General features: G+C 42.8%; 1 protein-coding gene across 1 annotated transcript in view; it reads left to right on the top strand.

Annotated features, from left to right (window-relative positions):
- Positions 1-6,906: 6,906 nt before the first annotated feature.
- The window catches only part of LOC110492242 (ephrin type-A receptor 2), a 32,057-nt gene continuing 22,621 nt past the window's right edge, over positions 6,907-16,342 (top strand). The window contains exons 1-3 of the mRNA XM_021566383.2: positions 6,907-7,117; positions 7,883-7,962; positions 9,136-9,787. Coding sequence (XP_021422058.2) covers positions 7,036-7,117; positions 7,883-7,962; positions 9,136-9,787 — 814 coding nt within the window. The 5' untranslated portion in view covers positions 6,907-7,035. The remainder of the gene's footprint in view (positions 7,118-7,882; positions 7,963-9,135; positions 9,788-16,342) is intronic.

Here is a 16,342-nt window from a genome sequence, read left to right as displayed (position 1 = left end):
ACGTAGAGTCAACACGGAAAATACACTCAGTGAATCCAGCTGAAAGTTGTGATCCCTTATTGATGTAATTTGTTAAATCCACTTCAATCAGTGTACATGAAGGGGCGGAGACGGTCAACAGTTTCCCATGTGTATCAAGAATGGTCCACCACCCAAAGGACATCCAGCCAACTTGACACAACTGTGGGAAGCATTGTAGTGAACATGGGCCAGCATCCCTGTGGAATGCTTTCGACACCTTGTAGAGTCCATACCCTGAAGAATTGAGGCTGTTCTGAGGGCAAAAGGAGGTCCAACTCAATATTAGGAAGGTGTTCCTAATATTTTGGACAGTCGGTATACACACACACACACACACACACACACATGGTGATAGGCAGTGCAGCTCCCCTGGCTGGAGAGCAATAGGGGGGAGTAGGAGGGCTAATTTACGATCAGTTCCCCCATGTCCATGTAACGTTTTCATTGTAATCTAAAAGGCTAAACCTAAACTAATCTTAGATCACATCACTCCAATTCTGAGACACCTGATTGACATGAATATGCCACTGAAATACAAGTAATACACAGATTTATCTGAATTATATGATTTGTCATCACCCCTCTTAGGTTCTTGTTTTCCTCCTCCTGTGTTGCTGTGGAGGGGATGAAATGGGATGTGTCTTTGGGGGAACTTGGGGAAGTGATCTTGTTTTGCACCAGTTTCACTTTTTTTGTTGTAAATAAAATAGTGTATTTCTGGTTTATCAGTTCTATGGAATTTAAGAATTCTGTGCCCCTTCTCTTTTGGCTATAGCCGCTCCAGAATTGAATCCCAATATGCCAGTGACAGTGACAGTGACATTGAGTGTGAGAGAGTGTTTTCTGTTGGGTTCTTACTATAGGTAGGAGGTGAAGCAGGATTTACATCACCTTTTTCATTTTGTAACTCAGGACTTTAACTGCCTTTTCAACTTCCTTGTAACTCAGTGTCTATGCCCAGAAAGCACAGTATTTTTAGTGGATAGTGAGAGGGCTATTATGCCGATGATGCTGTATCTACAGTAAAGCAGAGGGTGAGTGGACTTATGCAATTCTCTATCTATCCATATCTATCAAAATATTCTCTGAGGATGGATTATAAAGATCAAAGTAAAGGATTTTTTCAGGATGAGGTAAAGTGGATGTCAAAAAGAACATATATGTAGGAAGAGGGCACTTTTGAGGAGAATTGAAATTCCCCAATGAAGGTTTTGTGCAGGGCTCTTCAGAAAATTGTTGGGGTGGCGGTGGGTAGCAGTGAAGGGGTTAGGAAGGGACAGAAACATTTACTGGACTGTTCAGGCCATCAGTATTTGTTTGTTAGGTCCACTTTGCAGATATGCGGGTTGAAAAGTTCCCTTTCCCTGGCTGCGTCGCAGTGCGTGGTGACCACTGTGGCATCAAACACAATTTGCACAGTTTGATTTTCTTCTCACATTAAAAGGTCAAGTGAGTTTTGATATCAACATCACAAGATGCAAGGAATTGACTGTAGAACGTCAGGTATTCATTGAATTAGCATTGGGGACGATACAAAAAAACTCCCACATATCGCCAGGGCTAACTTGCCTAACTGTAGATGTAATCATGAAATATTATTGATGTTATTTCACAAAACCAATTCTATCCCTCAAAGCGCTCCCATTCTGATGTGCAGTAAGTACACTGTGGTTTGACCGTGGTTGAGACAATTATCATTGTCTGGTATTGTCTGGTATTGTTGTCTGATTATTACATAAATATGTGATTTACACCTTGCAAAATGCACTGGGGCACAGTGTCCAGACTAAGATCTTTGGACTCCATGCTTGCTTAATCCAACAATCACGTGTTACATAACTGTTTCTCTTCACGTGCTTTCACTGAATCACTGCCGTCTCAGAAGGACACACTTTACATGCCAACCGTTTCACAGACTTTCAGAATTCTGTCTTGTCCTGGAGAAAATATAGGTTTCTCTGTGGTTTGGAACTGGGAGCTGTTGAAAGAGAGCAGACAAGCAGGGACAAGCTTTCTGAGACATGCTGGAGGAGTGACAAGCGTTGACATGAGCTGCCATTCCACAGGCAGCTGTCATACACACTACTTTGTTCCCCCAGCACTGTATAACTATCTAAGTCCCATTGACCCTTAGCTTAGCACTCACATGGCTGGGCAACACCTGTTTGTATGCTCGCTCCCCTTTCTCCCACACTTGCCTCACTGGAGGTTACGGCTGTATTGGGTCACCTAATTGTTGAAATCTACTGTCTGTTTTCACCCGCAGAGCAGCATGAGAAAGTAAATGTGTGTGTGTGTGTGTGTTTTTGTGCATGTGTCTGTGCATGTGTGTGTGTTGGTGTGTATGTGTATGTGTGTGTTTCCTGATGTGTTAAGACTATGGAAACATCACTGCTTTAAAACCACCTCCCCTGGTGACCAAGAAGATGGCAGCTGTATGGCACCACCCGTGTGTCTGTAAACAGGGACACTAATTGATATCTCCTCATATGCAGGTTCTAGCCACACACACTCCCTACATCCTCCTGGGTAACTATAGCCTTATTTGGCACTGCAACTATTATATACAGTACAGTACACAAGCCTTTGTTATGATGAGATGATTAGATGATATTGTTGAAAGGCCTACAGTATAAGAACACCACTTATCTCAATCAAAAAGGCTCTGAAATATTTTCCCTCTGAGCAGTGATTGTTTAATAATCTTTCCAAGTAACAATATAAGCCTGATTTATGAAGCTACCTTTTTACCAACCCTGCTTCTCCTGGTCTACTTAAGGCAAATTGCTGGTGAGCAAAAGTACCACATTCCTACACAACAACAACTATCAACACTTTGTGAAATTCTTACTTTTGGTAACAGTCTTGCGTGTATGTATGCACACACACACACAGGCATACACACACTTTATATAGTTGTCCTAACACTTTCTCTGGCACAACCCTCCTTCTTTGCCAGGAAGTGGGGGCCGGTAACATATGGAGGAGGGTCAGACATGCTTCACATGCCTACCTCAGCAAACCGCAGACCACCGTAGGTCTGCAGGGGCAACTACAAGAACAGGTGCTGCCTAACAGCATGACATCACTGATCAGCATCGTCAACCATTTTGCCTGGAAACCCCCTGAAGAACCTGGCACTTCTCTACTACATCTCTCTCTCTCTCTTTCCTTTTCTCACTTTCTTTTAATTATTTATTTATGTTTATCTTTCTCTTCCTCATTCCCTCTCTCTTGCTCTCTCTCGCTCTCTCTCACACAGACACAGACACACACACACAAACACACACATAGACATGATCGAGTAATCAAAAAAAGTTTAGGTCATTTGGAACAGAATCAACAGGTGGCTATCAATGGGCACCCCTCATGCCTCTCTTCCGCCCTAAGCCCTCGGGGGTCCATCTCACACATTCTGGATGCGCTTTCTCCAGTGCACTTCCTTCAAGGCATTGTCTTGAATGTATTCTGACCCCAGAAGTGTCATTTGATATCGAGGAGGTACGCATGGCCTCAGGATCAGCTCATTCTACTTGGGTGAGCAAATACAACATCTGCTCTCACTAGCCCTCTCTAGCGTGACCTGTGTCTCCAATAAAAAGGGAGGCAACGAATATGAGTGTGTTCCAGCTCAGGGCATCGGAATGTTGTGATAATGACTGAATTAATATATAGCGCCTATTCACTTCAGCCCAGGGGGATGGATGATCTGTAATTTCCAAAGAGGAGTTCATTTAGATGAGATTTCTGAATAACTTTGTTGTTGTGTCATGATTCTCAGATTCTCGCACAAGATTAGAGAACTTTGAATATGAGAGAGAGCTCTTTGTTACAGGTGTGGAGATACACTTAGTGTACAAAACATTAAGAACACCTTCCTAATATTGATTTCCACACCCTTTTGCCTTCAGAACAGCCTAAATCTGTCAGGACATGGACTCTACAAGGTGTTGAAAGCGTTCCACAGGGATGCTGGCCCATGTTGACTCCAATGCTTCCCCCCATTGTGCCAAGAAGGCTGGATGTGCTTTGGGTATTGGACCATTCATGATATATATGGGAAACTCTTGAGCATGAAAAGCCCAGCAGCGTTACAGTTCTTGACACAAACCTGGCAGCTACTACCATACCCCATTCAAAGGCACTTAAATATTTTGTCTTGCCCATTTACCTTCTGAATGGCACATACACAATCCATGTCTCAATTGTCACAAGGCTTCAAAATCCTTCTTTAATTAACCCGTCTCGTCCCCCTTCATCTACACAGATTAAGGTATCATAGCTTTCCTACCTGAAATAACCTGGTCAGTCTATGTCATGGAAAGAGCACAATGTTTTGTACACTCAGTGTATTTCAGTATAATAATGATTGCTTTGTATTGGGTTTGTTGACATATGGATTGTAAAAACCCATGCCATCCTTTCCTCTCTATTCAGAGCATGAGTGTTTTCCAGTCCCAGACTTTCATAACGCAAAACTGACCTTAGATCAGTCTCTTCAAGGAACTTGACCCTACTCCATACCCCCCCCCCCGCTGCATAGAATTGTGTAGTATACTGTAGAATACTGTAGTATTCCTTTTTTTAAACAGCACTGTAGTAAGTACTACAGAAATGTCCGCAAAAACACAACATTTATTTTTACTCTAGTAAATACTACAGTATGTAATTTGCATAAACCCTGCCCAATCCCCTTCCAAATCCAAAGTTGTGCCACCCATAAGTTAGAAACCTACACGCCAAGTATAGACCATATATTGTGTTCCCTGTGGTTATAGAAAAGAGCAGAAGCTCTGAACTCCCTTTTCAGAACCCAGACCTACATACTTACTTACTTACCTATCTACCTTCCTACCTACCTACAGGTTATGGAACATTTATAGTATTGTAGTATTTTTTTGTATTTCTGTAAATACCACATTATACTACAGTCACTACTACAGTAAATTCAGCAACAACACTGCAGTGAATACTACAGTATTCCTACCATAGTATACAGTACACTGTAGTATTTTTTCAAGTGGGATCTTTCTGAATAGTGTATAGTATATTGCTGGGATGATAGTGTTCAATCCTGACTCACCCTGTCAGTCTTTAGCTACCCCACAGATAGTTTGCTCAGCACTTTGCACTTTGGTATCATTGTATAAAAAAAAATATCTTGACTACTTAGGAACCGAATAGTTGTAAGTCTGACAGGCAGTGGAGAACAGTGTTGTATACAGAGCCAAAAACAGGTATGACATAGGCCCAAATCAACGGTGTCATGTGTTTGGTATCATCTGTAGGGTATTGGGGGGTAATCAGACTAACAGATGAGGCTCTCACACATGCTCTCTTGGTCGGTCCACGCTTTCTGCTGTTGCTGCTGTGTGTTGTTGGGGCTGGGTAACAATGGGCCTGCTGCCACCCCCCCCCCCCCCCCCCCACTCTGATGCTGCTGAGTTGAGTTACAACACCTGTGCTTGGCAGCTCTCCCAACCAAGTCAGACCCCTTGAACCCCCTTCACTGGGGGACAGCAGGCCCATTGTTACCCAGCCCCAACTACACACAGCAGCAGCAGTAGAAAGTGTGGACCGACCAAGGGAGCATGTGTGAGAGCCTCATCTGGTAGTCTGATTACCCCCCAATACCCTACAGATTTGTAGCATTGGCAGGTAGCCTAGTGGTTAGAGCGTTGGGCCAGTAACCGAAAGGTTGCTAGATTGAATCTCCGAGCTGACAAGGTAAAAATCTGCCGTTCTGCCCCTGAACAAGGCAGTTAACCGAACCCACTGTTCCTAGGCCGTCATTGTAAATAAGAATTTGTCCTTAACTGACTCGCCTAGTTAAATCAAGGTTAAATAAAAAAATCTACAGATGTCATAAATAAGCTAACGTTGATAAATTCTTTCTAATTATGCTTTTAGATACAAATGTCAAATATATGCCAACAATCCGTCCTGCAAAGGACTATTCCATGGATTACATTTTGCGAAAATTCCCAAAACCATTGTCTTTTTTGTCTGGGTTTCATGAGGAATCACTCTTATGTGGCATTTCATAAGGCTCCAGGCATTCTCCCTGGTGTGAGAGGGGCTTTATAATACCAGAGCCCCGGGGTAAGGGGAGGTCGGATTCGCACATGGCTGGGGCCCGTCTGCCAGGGAAACAGAGAGAAGCCCAATCTTTCCCACAGAGTTGGGCCCACAGGTGTGACCCATGCAAAATCAATGCCATACTGTATTGTAATAATTTATTGTGAAGACAGCGCAATCAATGGTAAACATTTACCAAGAAAATCTAACAGGTTGACAAAATATTCAGGAGGTTTTTAGTGAAAACTTCAAGATACAGATAAGCATTCATAAATCACATAGTTACACTGTACAACAAATAATGAAGGTAGACAGAGGTTAACTCCCAAATTAATTTGCGAAAGAGTTGCTAGGTGATGGATTGTTTAATTCACTATGTTCATACTCATACAGCACACCCTCCTACTCCCCATTCTCCCACCTCTCTATCTTTCCCATTGAAAATACAGATGTATCACTTCACTTATATTCATCAAGAGTATGGTATTTCAAACTCTAAAGCCAATTAGTACAATTATTTGCTATTTTATTTCTCTTCACTATGGATTCAGTTGTCTTTGCTTCAGATTCGAGATCATATGAATACGATAATAATGTGATTGACAAACTTGTATCATGAGTTGCATGCAGAATTTTCTCTTCTTATTTTTGTACACAAAAAAAAGAATAATACAAAGGTAAATAGGCCAACATTGTATTGATATCTGCTTCTCTTCTCGCTAAGGTAAATGGCTGAGGCCATCAAAACCATGTCAATGACACTTTCCTCTTTGCCACACCCCCTCCTTTATGGAATTGATTACATTCTAACAGGCGGAGTTGGTGACGTCCTCATTTGTGAATGAGGCTTTCGCGAGCTCACGGTTCAGTGTAGCAACTGATGAGAGCGTGGAAGGGTCCCAACCAAGCTTAGAAATAAGAAGAAAACAAACTCAAATGGATTCCCGTGGAATTAAGCGCTTGTTGTTTTCCTATGTATTAATTAACGGTATATTTATTACACTGCAAACTAAAGAAGGTAAGCGAAAGTCTTGACTACTTTTCAAACTTTGGTAACTATTTGAAATCGAAATGTTCTTGTTGCAAGAAGTATATCCTGCTATGTTCAGGCTGTGGGACCACGAAGAAGTGGATGTTTAAAGCACAGGGCAAGAACATGGGCTATTAATACAATGTCGCAACTTGTAGAAGTTTTTAAGTTTGTTGATTTTGACCAGAAACTGTTTTTAATGCAATCCTTTATACTTTATTAGATCAAGTTTCGCCCGTATTTGATTCGGTATCTATGCTGATCTCTTTATCAAGATGAGGGTGTGTTGAGAGCAGTCTTGCTACGTAATAGAGTGCCACTACCTGTTGGTATTTTGAACTTTGATATTGTCTCTAGATCAGTAAGATATTGTGAACATATTAAATATAACAATATAAAATGAATAATTATCTGCATGGTTGGGCTGAACATTCATGCCTGGTACCACTTATTGCGCAGCAAAGTTGAATGATGAGAAAGTTAGGATATTCCATCTCAAGTTAATGATTACACCCTAAGCTTCCTTTTAAATGGTAAAAGTCACTAACATAGGCCTATGCTTGAGTCTCACTTGAGGAAGTGTAGGGGATTTAGACAATTACTTTTCTTGGGGTAAGATATTAGAGTTCAAATGATAATTTGCTTCTTTCTATTAGGTATTAACTTCAACATGTACATGTCCCAGCTTTCTGTGGTAAGACAATCACATTTTAGTAGGTTAAGACATATTTGATTGAATTTTTCCCTCTGCAGAGGTGCTGTTGGATATGAGGGCATCAGGGAGTGAGCTAGGCTGGCTGACCTGGCCCTATGAACAAGGATCCAAGCAAGGGGTCAGTATCCATCCATTTTTTCCATTGCCCTGTCTCTGTACTTTTCTCTTTGGGTAAGTATGGATGGGGTAGCACATAATATGCCATGTCTGACTTTCTTACCTTCACACAACTTTAACAACTCTTATTTGCCAGTATCTACTTTTATGGGTGCTATAACCTGGTGCTCATGTATAAACATTACTAAACGTGTAATATTCAAGTTGAATATGTGAAAGGGTCACATTATTGTAGTGGGGGTTGGGTTTTAGATGGCAGCATGTCAGGACTATTCCAAGGGAGAGAATGGTAGCTATAGCAAGTGTGGTAGAGAATACTTGTGGTTTTAAGTCCCTCATTTCAGAATTGTATGTAAGGGTGCAATTGACCTAAAGTTTGGAGCATATAGTGCTTTTTGGGAAATGTAGATGTAGTGAGTTAAGATGGCTATAATTTTCTCATAAGGAGAAAATGTTGTCTTTCGTCACAGTAAAACACAACAGATTATTGTTTTTTGCTATCGTGTGCTTTTGTGTAGTATGTGTGCTTAGGTCCCACTTTGTTTAATTTACATTTAAGTGGTCATTCATGCTTGACTCTCCCTTGTTCTGTAGTGTTATGGAGGCGCTCTCTCTCCTGTTGCATGCTCCCGTTCATGTGATGCCACACAGTCAGCCAACAAAGCACATTCCTTTAATTAATAGCAGTGGTAACATGCAGAGAGAACCCCTGTGTGGACACATGCATTTCAGCAGCTACTATTAAGCTGAACGTTGAAGACTTCTCACTAAAATGTCTAACTTCTGTGACATCAAGAGTTGGTTGCATGGATCAACATATGTTGTATAAGATGTTGACAGACCTCAGTGTTATTTCAATGGCATTGTCAAAATCAGCTGGCTTCAATCCTTTGCTAAGGCCTTGTCTTTTCTTGCCACTCTTATATCTTAATATGTTCCTTTGGGGTCTCCCTCACTCTCTCACACGCTTTCCCTTTGTCTCCAGGGTTCAAATTACAGGAGTGCTGGGGGTCTTGGAACTCGTATAACAAATTAAGGCACACCATTAGCATTTAAGATGTCAACATGGGCAGTTGGGCATTGAACATTTTAACTTTTTCCAGCCCACTCTTAGTCATGTATCGCCAGAGTCAGTATGTGACTGGAGTCCTGATGGTCTATCTGTGTGTTTCAGTGGGAGGTGGTCCAGAGGAGTCTGAATGGCTCCCAGTTGTACACCTACTCTGTGTGTAATGTGGGTGAGCATGAGCAAGACAACTGGCTGCGCACCACCTTCATCCAGCGCCGCCCGTCAGCCTCTCGCATCTTCGTGGAACTGCAGTTCATTGTGCGTGACTGCAACTCATTCGACGGCTCGTCGCTCACCTGCAAGGAGACCTTCAACCTGTTCTCCTCTGAGTCGGACGCCGACATCGGCACCAGCTTCCGCAAGGGCCAGTTCAAGAAGGTGGCCACCATCGCGCCGGACGAGATCACCAGCCGCAACGAGCTGCGCATCAACACAGAGACACGGGTGGTGGAGAGCCTCAGCAGGAAAGGCTTCTACCTGGCCTTCCAGGATATTGGGGCCTGCATGGCGCTGCTCTCTGTCAGGGTCTACTACAAGACCTGCCCCGCCACCATCAAGAGCCTCGCAGCCTTCCCTGAGACAGTGGCGGGTGGGGGGGTGAACCAGGCCCTGAGGGAAGTAGCGGGGGCCTGCGTGGAGAACGCGGTGAGTGAGGAGTCGCCCCGCATCTACTGCACGATGGACGGAGAGTGGGTGGTGCCTGTTGGACAGTGCCAATGCATGCCCGGCTACGAGGCCGTCAACGACACATGTCGAGGTAAGGTATAATGTTCCTGTGTTCTCTTGGCTCACTGACAGCTGGGCATTCTGAGAGCTGGCCTCTAGCATCATGGACTCTAATGCTGTGTTTGCCCGTGCGTGCGTGTGTGAGTTGACATGAGTCTCATAGAGATATTTAGAAGAAGGTGTTTACCATTTGTGTTATAAAACATGCATGTCACTACATTATCCCTGACCTTGAACCCAAACTACAATGTAGAAACATTGTAACTAAATTCAGCTACTCTTAGGCCATGCATGTGATATCAAATGTATCAAGATAAAAGTACTTTTTATTAAACTTTTAAGTCAGACATTTTCCTCTTAACTGAAACGGGTTGTGGGGTGCCCAGTTTTGGTAGTAGCCATGCTTATCAGGACCTCTGTCCCTCGTAAGCTAGTTTCCTACTAATTTGTCATTCATTCTCTTTTCTAAGATACTCATAGGTAGTCTTACCGTCACTCAACCCCTGGGCTTTGTAGTTACATTGCAACCATGTTGCATTCAAGTCCTCATCAGAGGCCCTCTAGTCTACATACTTCTGAGTCCTGACTAAATGACAGATGTTGATCAAAGATGGGAGGTTCACAAGTCAAACTCGGAGACTATACTGGTGATGAATTTACTTATTCTAGGTGGCAGGGGAGGAGGAGGAGGAGGAGGAGGAGGAGGAGGGAAAACAACCCCCCCTGGTTGTCTCTGACTTTGTTGGTTACATGCATCAGAGAAATATGCATTCCTTAAGCCATTGGGCATGCTCTCTCTCTCTGTTCATCACTCTCTCCTTCACATTCCACTTTTCACTCTATCTCAGAGCTGCTGTGAGAGACGAGGTTTCAACATTTGAGGGTTATGTGTGGTACTGCAGCAGGGTGTGTGTGAGAGTGTTTGCATGCTCAGGCCTGTTGGGAGATGTTCTGTGATAGAGCACCACAAAACTATCATCACCTGAACACGAGGCATGTTACTGCACCACTGATTTTGGAACACACACACACATTTTCTTAGCTTCCCCTCCATTGGTAATGGATATTTCCTGTCATTTTATTTCTGTCAGGGCATAGTTTTAGATGAAAGGATAGTGGGGTGGGTGAGTGAGAAACACTTGCACACAGAGACTGAGGAAGGTTGTGATAAAAATTTGAGGAATGGAATGTTAAGGTAGAACAGTGAGGTGCAGTGTTGAGCTGTAGGCATTGGCTCCCCTCGTCCTCCCCTTCTCCACTGCATTCCTCTTCCATTTACTGAGGAACCTCCCAGATTACTGCAGGTCTGAGGAATGACTTAGGGAGGACTCCTGCAATGCATCCCAAATGGCACCATATCTAATATAGTGCACTACTTTTTGACCACAGCCCTATACATGGGGAATAGAATGCCATTTGGAGTGTACTCCATCTTACAGGACAATGAATTGAAGTGATGGATTGAGAAAGGGAGTGGATAGCGTCAGATGGATATATTAATTCCATGGGAGGTTGAATACAGACAGCTACAGTGTAAGTTGAATGAGCTTGGCATTTTGAGTTGAAAAAAATCATGGATACAACCATGCATGCAGTACACACACATACAAACACGCAAGCAAGCATACGTATGAAAACACACACGCGCATGCACGTACCCCCCCCCCCCCCCCTTTTCCCCCATGCTGTGTGTTCCAGTTGACTCACTGTTGACATTGACACAGTTTTCCTCCTTTAAAAAGAACGCCCTTCCTTACACAATCTTCGCTGGCACAAAGTACACATACCTTGTGTTACCACAGAAAGATAAACATCTGGCCCAGCTGCTCCTTGGATTGTGTCGAGCTGTCCATGCCCACACCCTGTCACCCACAGTAAAGCCGTGTGCACACTCATCCCGGAGCTGGGCAAATATGACTTAGGACCAACTATATGCGTTCCAAATTGCACCCTATGGTCAAAAGTAGAGCACTATATTGTGAATTGGGACGCACACTCAGTTTCCAAATGCTCGTGTTTACACTCAGTCAATGTTGGGTTCTTTTTTTAGAATACTTTCTGTAGGAAAAATCCTGATAGAACCAGTAAATGAGTTCTGGTAAGGTTATTTTCTCCCAAAGGAGGAGTTCCCTTTTCCAGTAATCTAGGCCTAGTTTTCCTACCCCCTAAAGTGATGTCAAGTTAAACTGTCGGTGACACTGAAGCTGAATGACTGTGCCTTCCATGTGGTGAGTGATTTGTGTGGGTAGTAAATTACTTGGGTGTGTGTTTTATGTGCAGTAACTACTGGTACTGCCTGCATCTTTGTCTTCCTGATAAGATAAGAGTATCTTAAATAAGACGTCTCAGTCATTCTTATTCCCTTGTCTGTTCCTACTAGCACTGACTTTGCTAATAGCTACTTTGAGGAAAAGCTTACCTACTACAACTGTGATATGTGGTTCTCTCACCTAGCCATCTTAAGATGAATGCTCTAAATGTAATGTAAAATCCTGCCTCCATATTTATTTAGCTCCTTCTGTTGTTTTTTCTTTCCTTCCCCCTCATTCATTCGCTCTCTCTACATAGATTTTATTGCTCCCAGGCTCTACCACCCCTCCTCTTTTCACATCTCCATTTTGAAACTCTCCTGTGAGTTTATGATCATAAGCAACATCATTACTGAGTTTTTATTGTAACCAGCTACAAGATGACCACATTCCTTCTTGTTTTTCTATTTCTCTCTGAATTATGGTTTTATTATGGTTGGCCAGTGTGCAGGACCTGAATGTGACACTATTTGAATCGCAACATCCCGTTTCACACGACCCATATGTGACTGACTATTTAGACTTTGCTCTGTTCTGTGTATACTAGTAAATAAATAAGTATTCTTGCTTATTTGACAACTGTCTCTTAAAACGATAAACAGACCTTACATTTGAACAGTATTCCCTATATGTATCCCACAGTTTTGGGTGGATACACTTACATGCAGCAAAAAACTGTTGCCATTCTTCACATATTGACCCAGAAACATAAACCTATAATCCTGATAAAATGTGAACTGAAATATTTTAATGTTCTGAATATGTTTATTGGGATTACAGCCTTGATATATGACAGACGATTCAGTGAATACGTGACAAAATGAGAGGATTCACCCCAGTTTACTCCCCGGAGAGTCATTATGAAGAAGACCAGCGCAATTGTTATTTTGGTGCAACATAATATCAGCAGTGCAGTCTCTGTTGCTGGAGCCAAGGAAGGAAACCTCTCTGGGAACCTCTCTCAGGCTGGTTTGTTGTGACATTTCGTTCCTGATCAGATTGGGTGCATACACCTACAGTGTTACATACACTTTATGTCTCTCCTTGCGATCCATAGCTTAAGTCATCATTATGGATACTGTGGATTTACTAGGCCTATGATCACATTGTGTTCATAGTCCAAGAAATCATTAAGGATCTTCTTATCAGACTAGTTTTGCACTTTCAGCATGCTCATATCAAAGCACATTTCTTTCTTAACCTTTGGAAATGGGGAAGTTTTGGGAGATTGGCGGCGATTACTTTTAATGTGATTCTGTGATCTTGTGCCAAGTTGATGTTGACCTCTCACATGGAGGTTCAGAGCGTGGGCTAGAAAATGGAGGGACTGAGTAAATTGCCTCTCGACACCATCATGTTGAATTTTGTGCCCATTATAATTCAATGAAATCTATAAGAGATGACAGGAAACTGAGTAGTGGCCATTATTTATCTAAATTGTGCATTTCAAAATGTTTTACTGATTTTTGAATTGATTTAGCAAGTTTAGCCTTTTGCTTTAGAATTCATTCAATAGGCCTGTATGTTGTGGTTGCAATGTCGTATGTCAAATCCTATTACTTTTCTGATCCAGACATACATTTCATAAGTAAATAAGGGTTATGGTTAGAAACTCGTAGGAAGCATTTAATATGGCATAATAGCATTGGCTAGTCATGAGGATGAGCAAAGATGGCTCTTCTCTGGGCATATGTAGACCAAAGAGATTCCTACTTTCTGGTATGGCTGACAGTGCAACAGCAGAGTAACTTGAACAAAACACAGAGCAATACACTTTTTGGTGTCTGTGTTCTCATACAAAGACATTTGTGCCATTTATTCTAACAGTATCCAGACATACAATTACTCCTAGGTGGCATGTAGCTCCATTTCCCCCTATGTTGGTACTTTGCTGAAAAGGTATTCCGGGGCATGTTTTTGGTGCATATTTCCTCTGTATGGCATTCCTGTACAACGTGGTTGGGCTGTGGAGATTTGTGTATTGTGCTGCCGGTGTGAGCTCAGCACTTTCCGTCCCCCCACCGGACAGGACGGGCTCCAACGGAAACCGGACGCCACCTAATCCTCAACCACTCTCCAACCTGTTGGCTCAGGGCTTTCCATTGTTGCGCTGCAGTCAGTCTGCTTTCACTCCTTTGGTTTTTGCGGCCCACTGATAAGTCATTTTGTTTATTGGTTCATTAATTTGGCCTCTTAACAGGAAGCAGACACGTTGGAATCCAGCTTGCGTGGCCACCTGGATGTCTGGCCTTGACTTTTAGGAAAGGCAAAGGAAATGTGTCCTAGATGACTGTGGTGGCTGTTGTTGGGCAGTGTAGTCGAACGACAGGACATGAATAGAAAGGAAAGAAGAATATTATTTAATCAGACCATGACATCTATTTTGTGTTGGACCTATTTGTTGGTTTGTGTGATGGTTGTTTTAATGCATGCATTTCTGCTTTCTTTTGTACCCCTCTCTCATTCCCATTTGCACTCCTCTCACTTCCCCTGTTCTCTGTGAGCAGCACAAGGGAAGAGGAGTGTGAAGAAAAGGGTATTAGGGAATTTATTGTGTTTGTTGACAACCAGATGAAAGCCTAAGTGGAATTGTAAAACGGATGTAATTCACTTACAGCTGCTCCATCGGTCAGCTTATCCTTTTGACTAATGTCCCTACACACCTCCATTCCTCCATCTGTGGCTTCATGTTACCACTACCCCTCCCCCATCAGATACACACCTTGTTCTACTCAACCACCCCCTAATACACCTATGACAAGTTGTCCTGCACATGTAAACATGGCATTAGTGACATCACATGGGAAAATGGGGAGCAGAAAATGCATTTTAGCAGATGCTCTTTTCCAGAGCAACTTAAATAAGTGCATTCAACCAAGGTATATGAAACTACCACATATTACAAACATTGCAAGTAAAACCTGCTTCAAACAGCCGATACCTGCAAAATCTGATGGATGCTGACTTTTCCCTGGATATCTACAATTAGTCATGACATTATCATCTCAACATTGCTGCTTTTCTGGAGCTTTATTTTTATACCCTTTTTTAGTCTACTCCCCCTCCCTGCGAAACAAGCTGTGGTTTCCCCTTTCTTGCTCCTTCCCTCACTTCTCTCCTGTGTTTGTTTTAGTAGGCCATCAACTCCCTGTAGTCGAGGACAATTTTACTACTACCCTGGGGCAGACATGACCCTCCTATGCTTTAAAACCAAAAGAGCCCAGGACTTGACTTAGGCTTTTTGTTTTGCACCTCTCCTCTAGCGCACCCCCACTTTATTCAAGGGCTTGAGGGCTTTCTGTTGTCCGGTAGCTGTGTACCCATTCATCCATCCATCCATCCATTAGTCCGTGCATTTATCCCCGTCTCCATCTCATACAGCTTAACTCCGACTGACAAACCAGCCCACTCAACACCCAGAATCCACCAGGACCCGCCAGTCACTCACTATAAACAAACACCCAGGCTCTTTAGGCACAGGGCCTCTCAAATGACAAACAGGGCCTACATCCCAGGGGATCCCAAAGGGGAAAAAAAGGAGGCATTCTCACTTAGGTTTCTCGGCTGTCTGACTCTTAGAGGTTGACAGACTTTTATTTACTTGAGAAATGCACTGGGTTTTCCTCAAGTCTTACTCCCTCTTCTGTTCTTTACCAACAACATTTCAGCTCTCTCCCCTAATTTTTCCCTGGACTCAATCTGTGGCCCTCTTCCCTCGCATACTATGATTGGCTGCTGGAGGAAGGAAGCTCAGCGTTAGCCTCGCGCTTCCTGTGTCCAACAGCAAAGACGAACCACTCTCTCACTTTCAGAGGAACATTCCTTGACCCTTCTTCAGTTCCTATTCCTCCTCAAAAACGAATCAGCTGGTGGTCACCGATACCTCTTGATCACATTCTTTGGATTCATTTCCTATGATTGTGAGTCGGTTTACACGTGCTGACCTTTCTAGAGAAAGGCAGTAAAGGAAATGGGCCTGAACTACAGTGGGACAAAAATATTTAGTCAGCCACCAATTGTGCAAGTTCTCCCACTTAAAAAGATGAGAGGCCTGTAATTTTCATCATAGGTACACTTCAACTATGACAGACAAAATGAGAGAAAAAAATTCCAGAAAATAACATTTTAGGATTTTTAATGAATTTATTTGCAAATTATGGTGGAAAATAAGTATTTGGTCACCTACAAACAAGCAAGATTTCTGGCTCTCACAGACCTGCAGTTTCTTCTTTAAGAGGCTCCTCTGTCCTCCACTCGTTACCTGTATTAATGGCACC

This window comes from Oncorhynchus mykiss, chromosome 16 (assembly GCF_013265735.2).
Source record: "Oncorhynchus mykiss isolate Arlee chromosome 16, USDA_OmykA_1.1, whole genome shotgun sequence".
Taxonomy (NCBI): Eukaryota; Metazoa; Chordata; class Actinopteri; order Salmoniformes; family Salmonidae; genus Oncorhynchus; species Oncorhynchus mykiss.
This window is presented reverse-complemented; position numbering and strand designations above follow the sequence as displayed.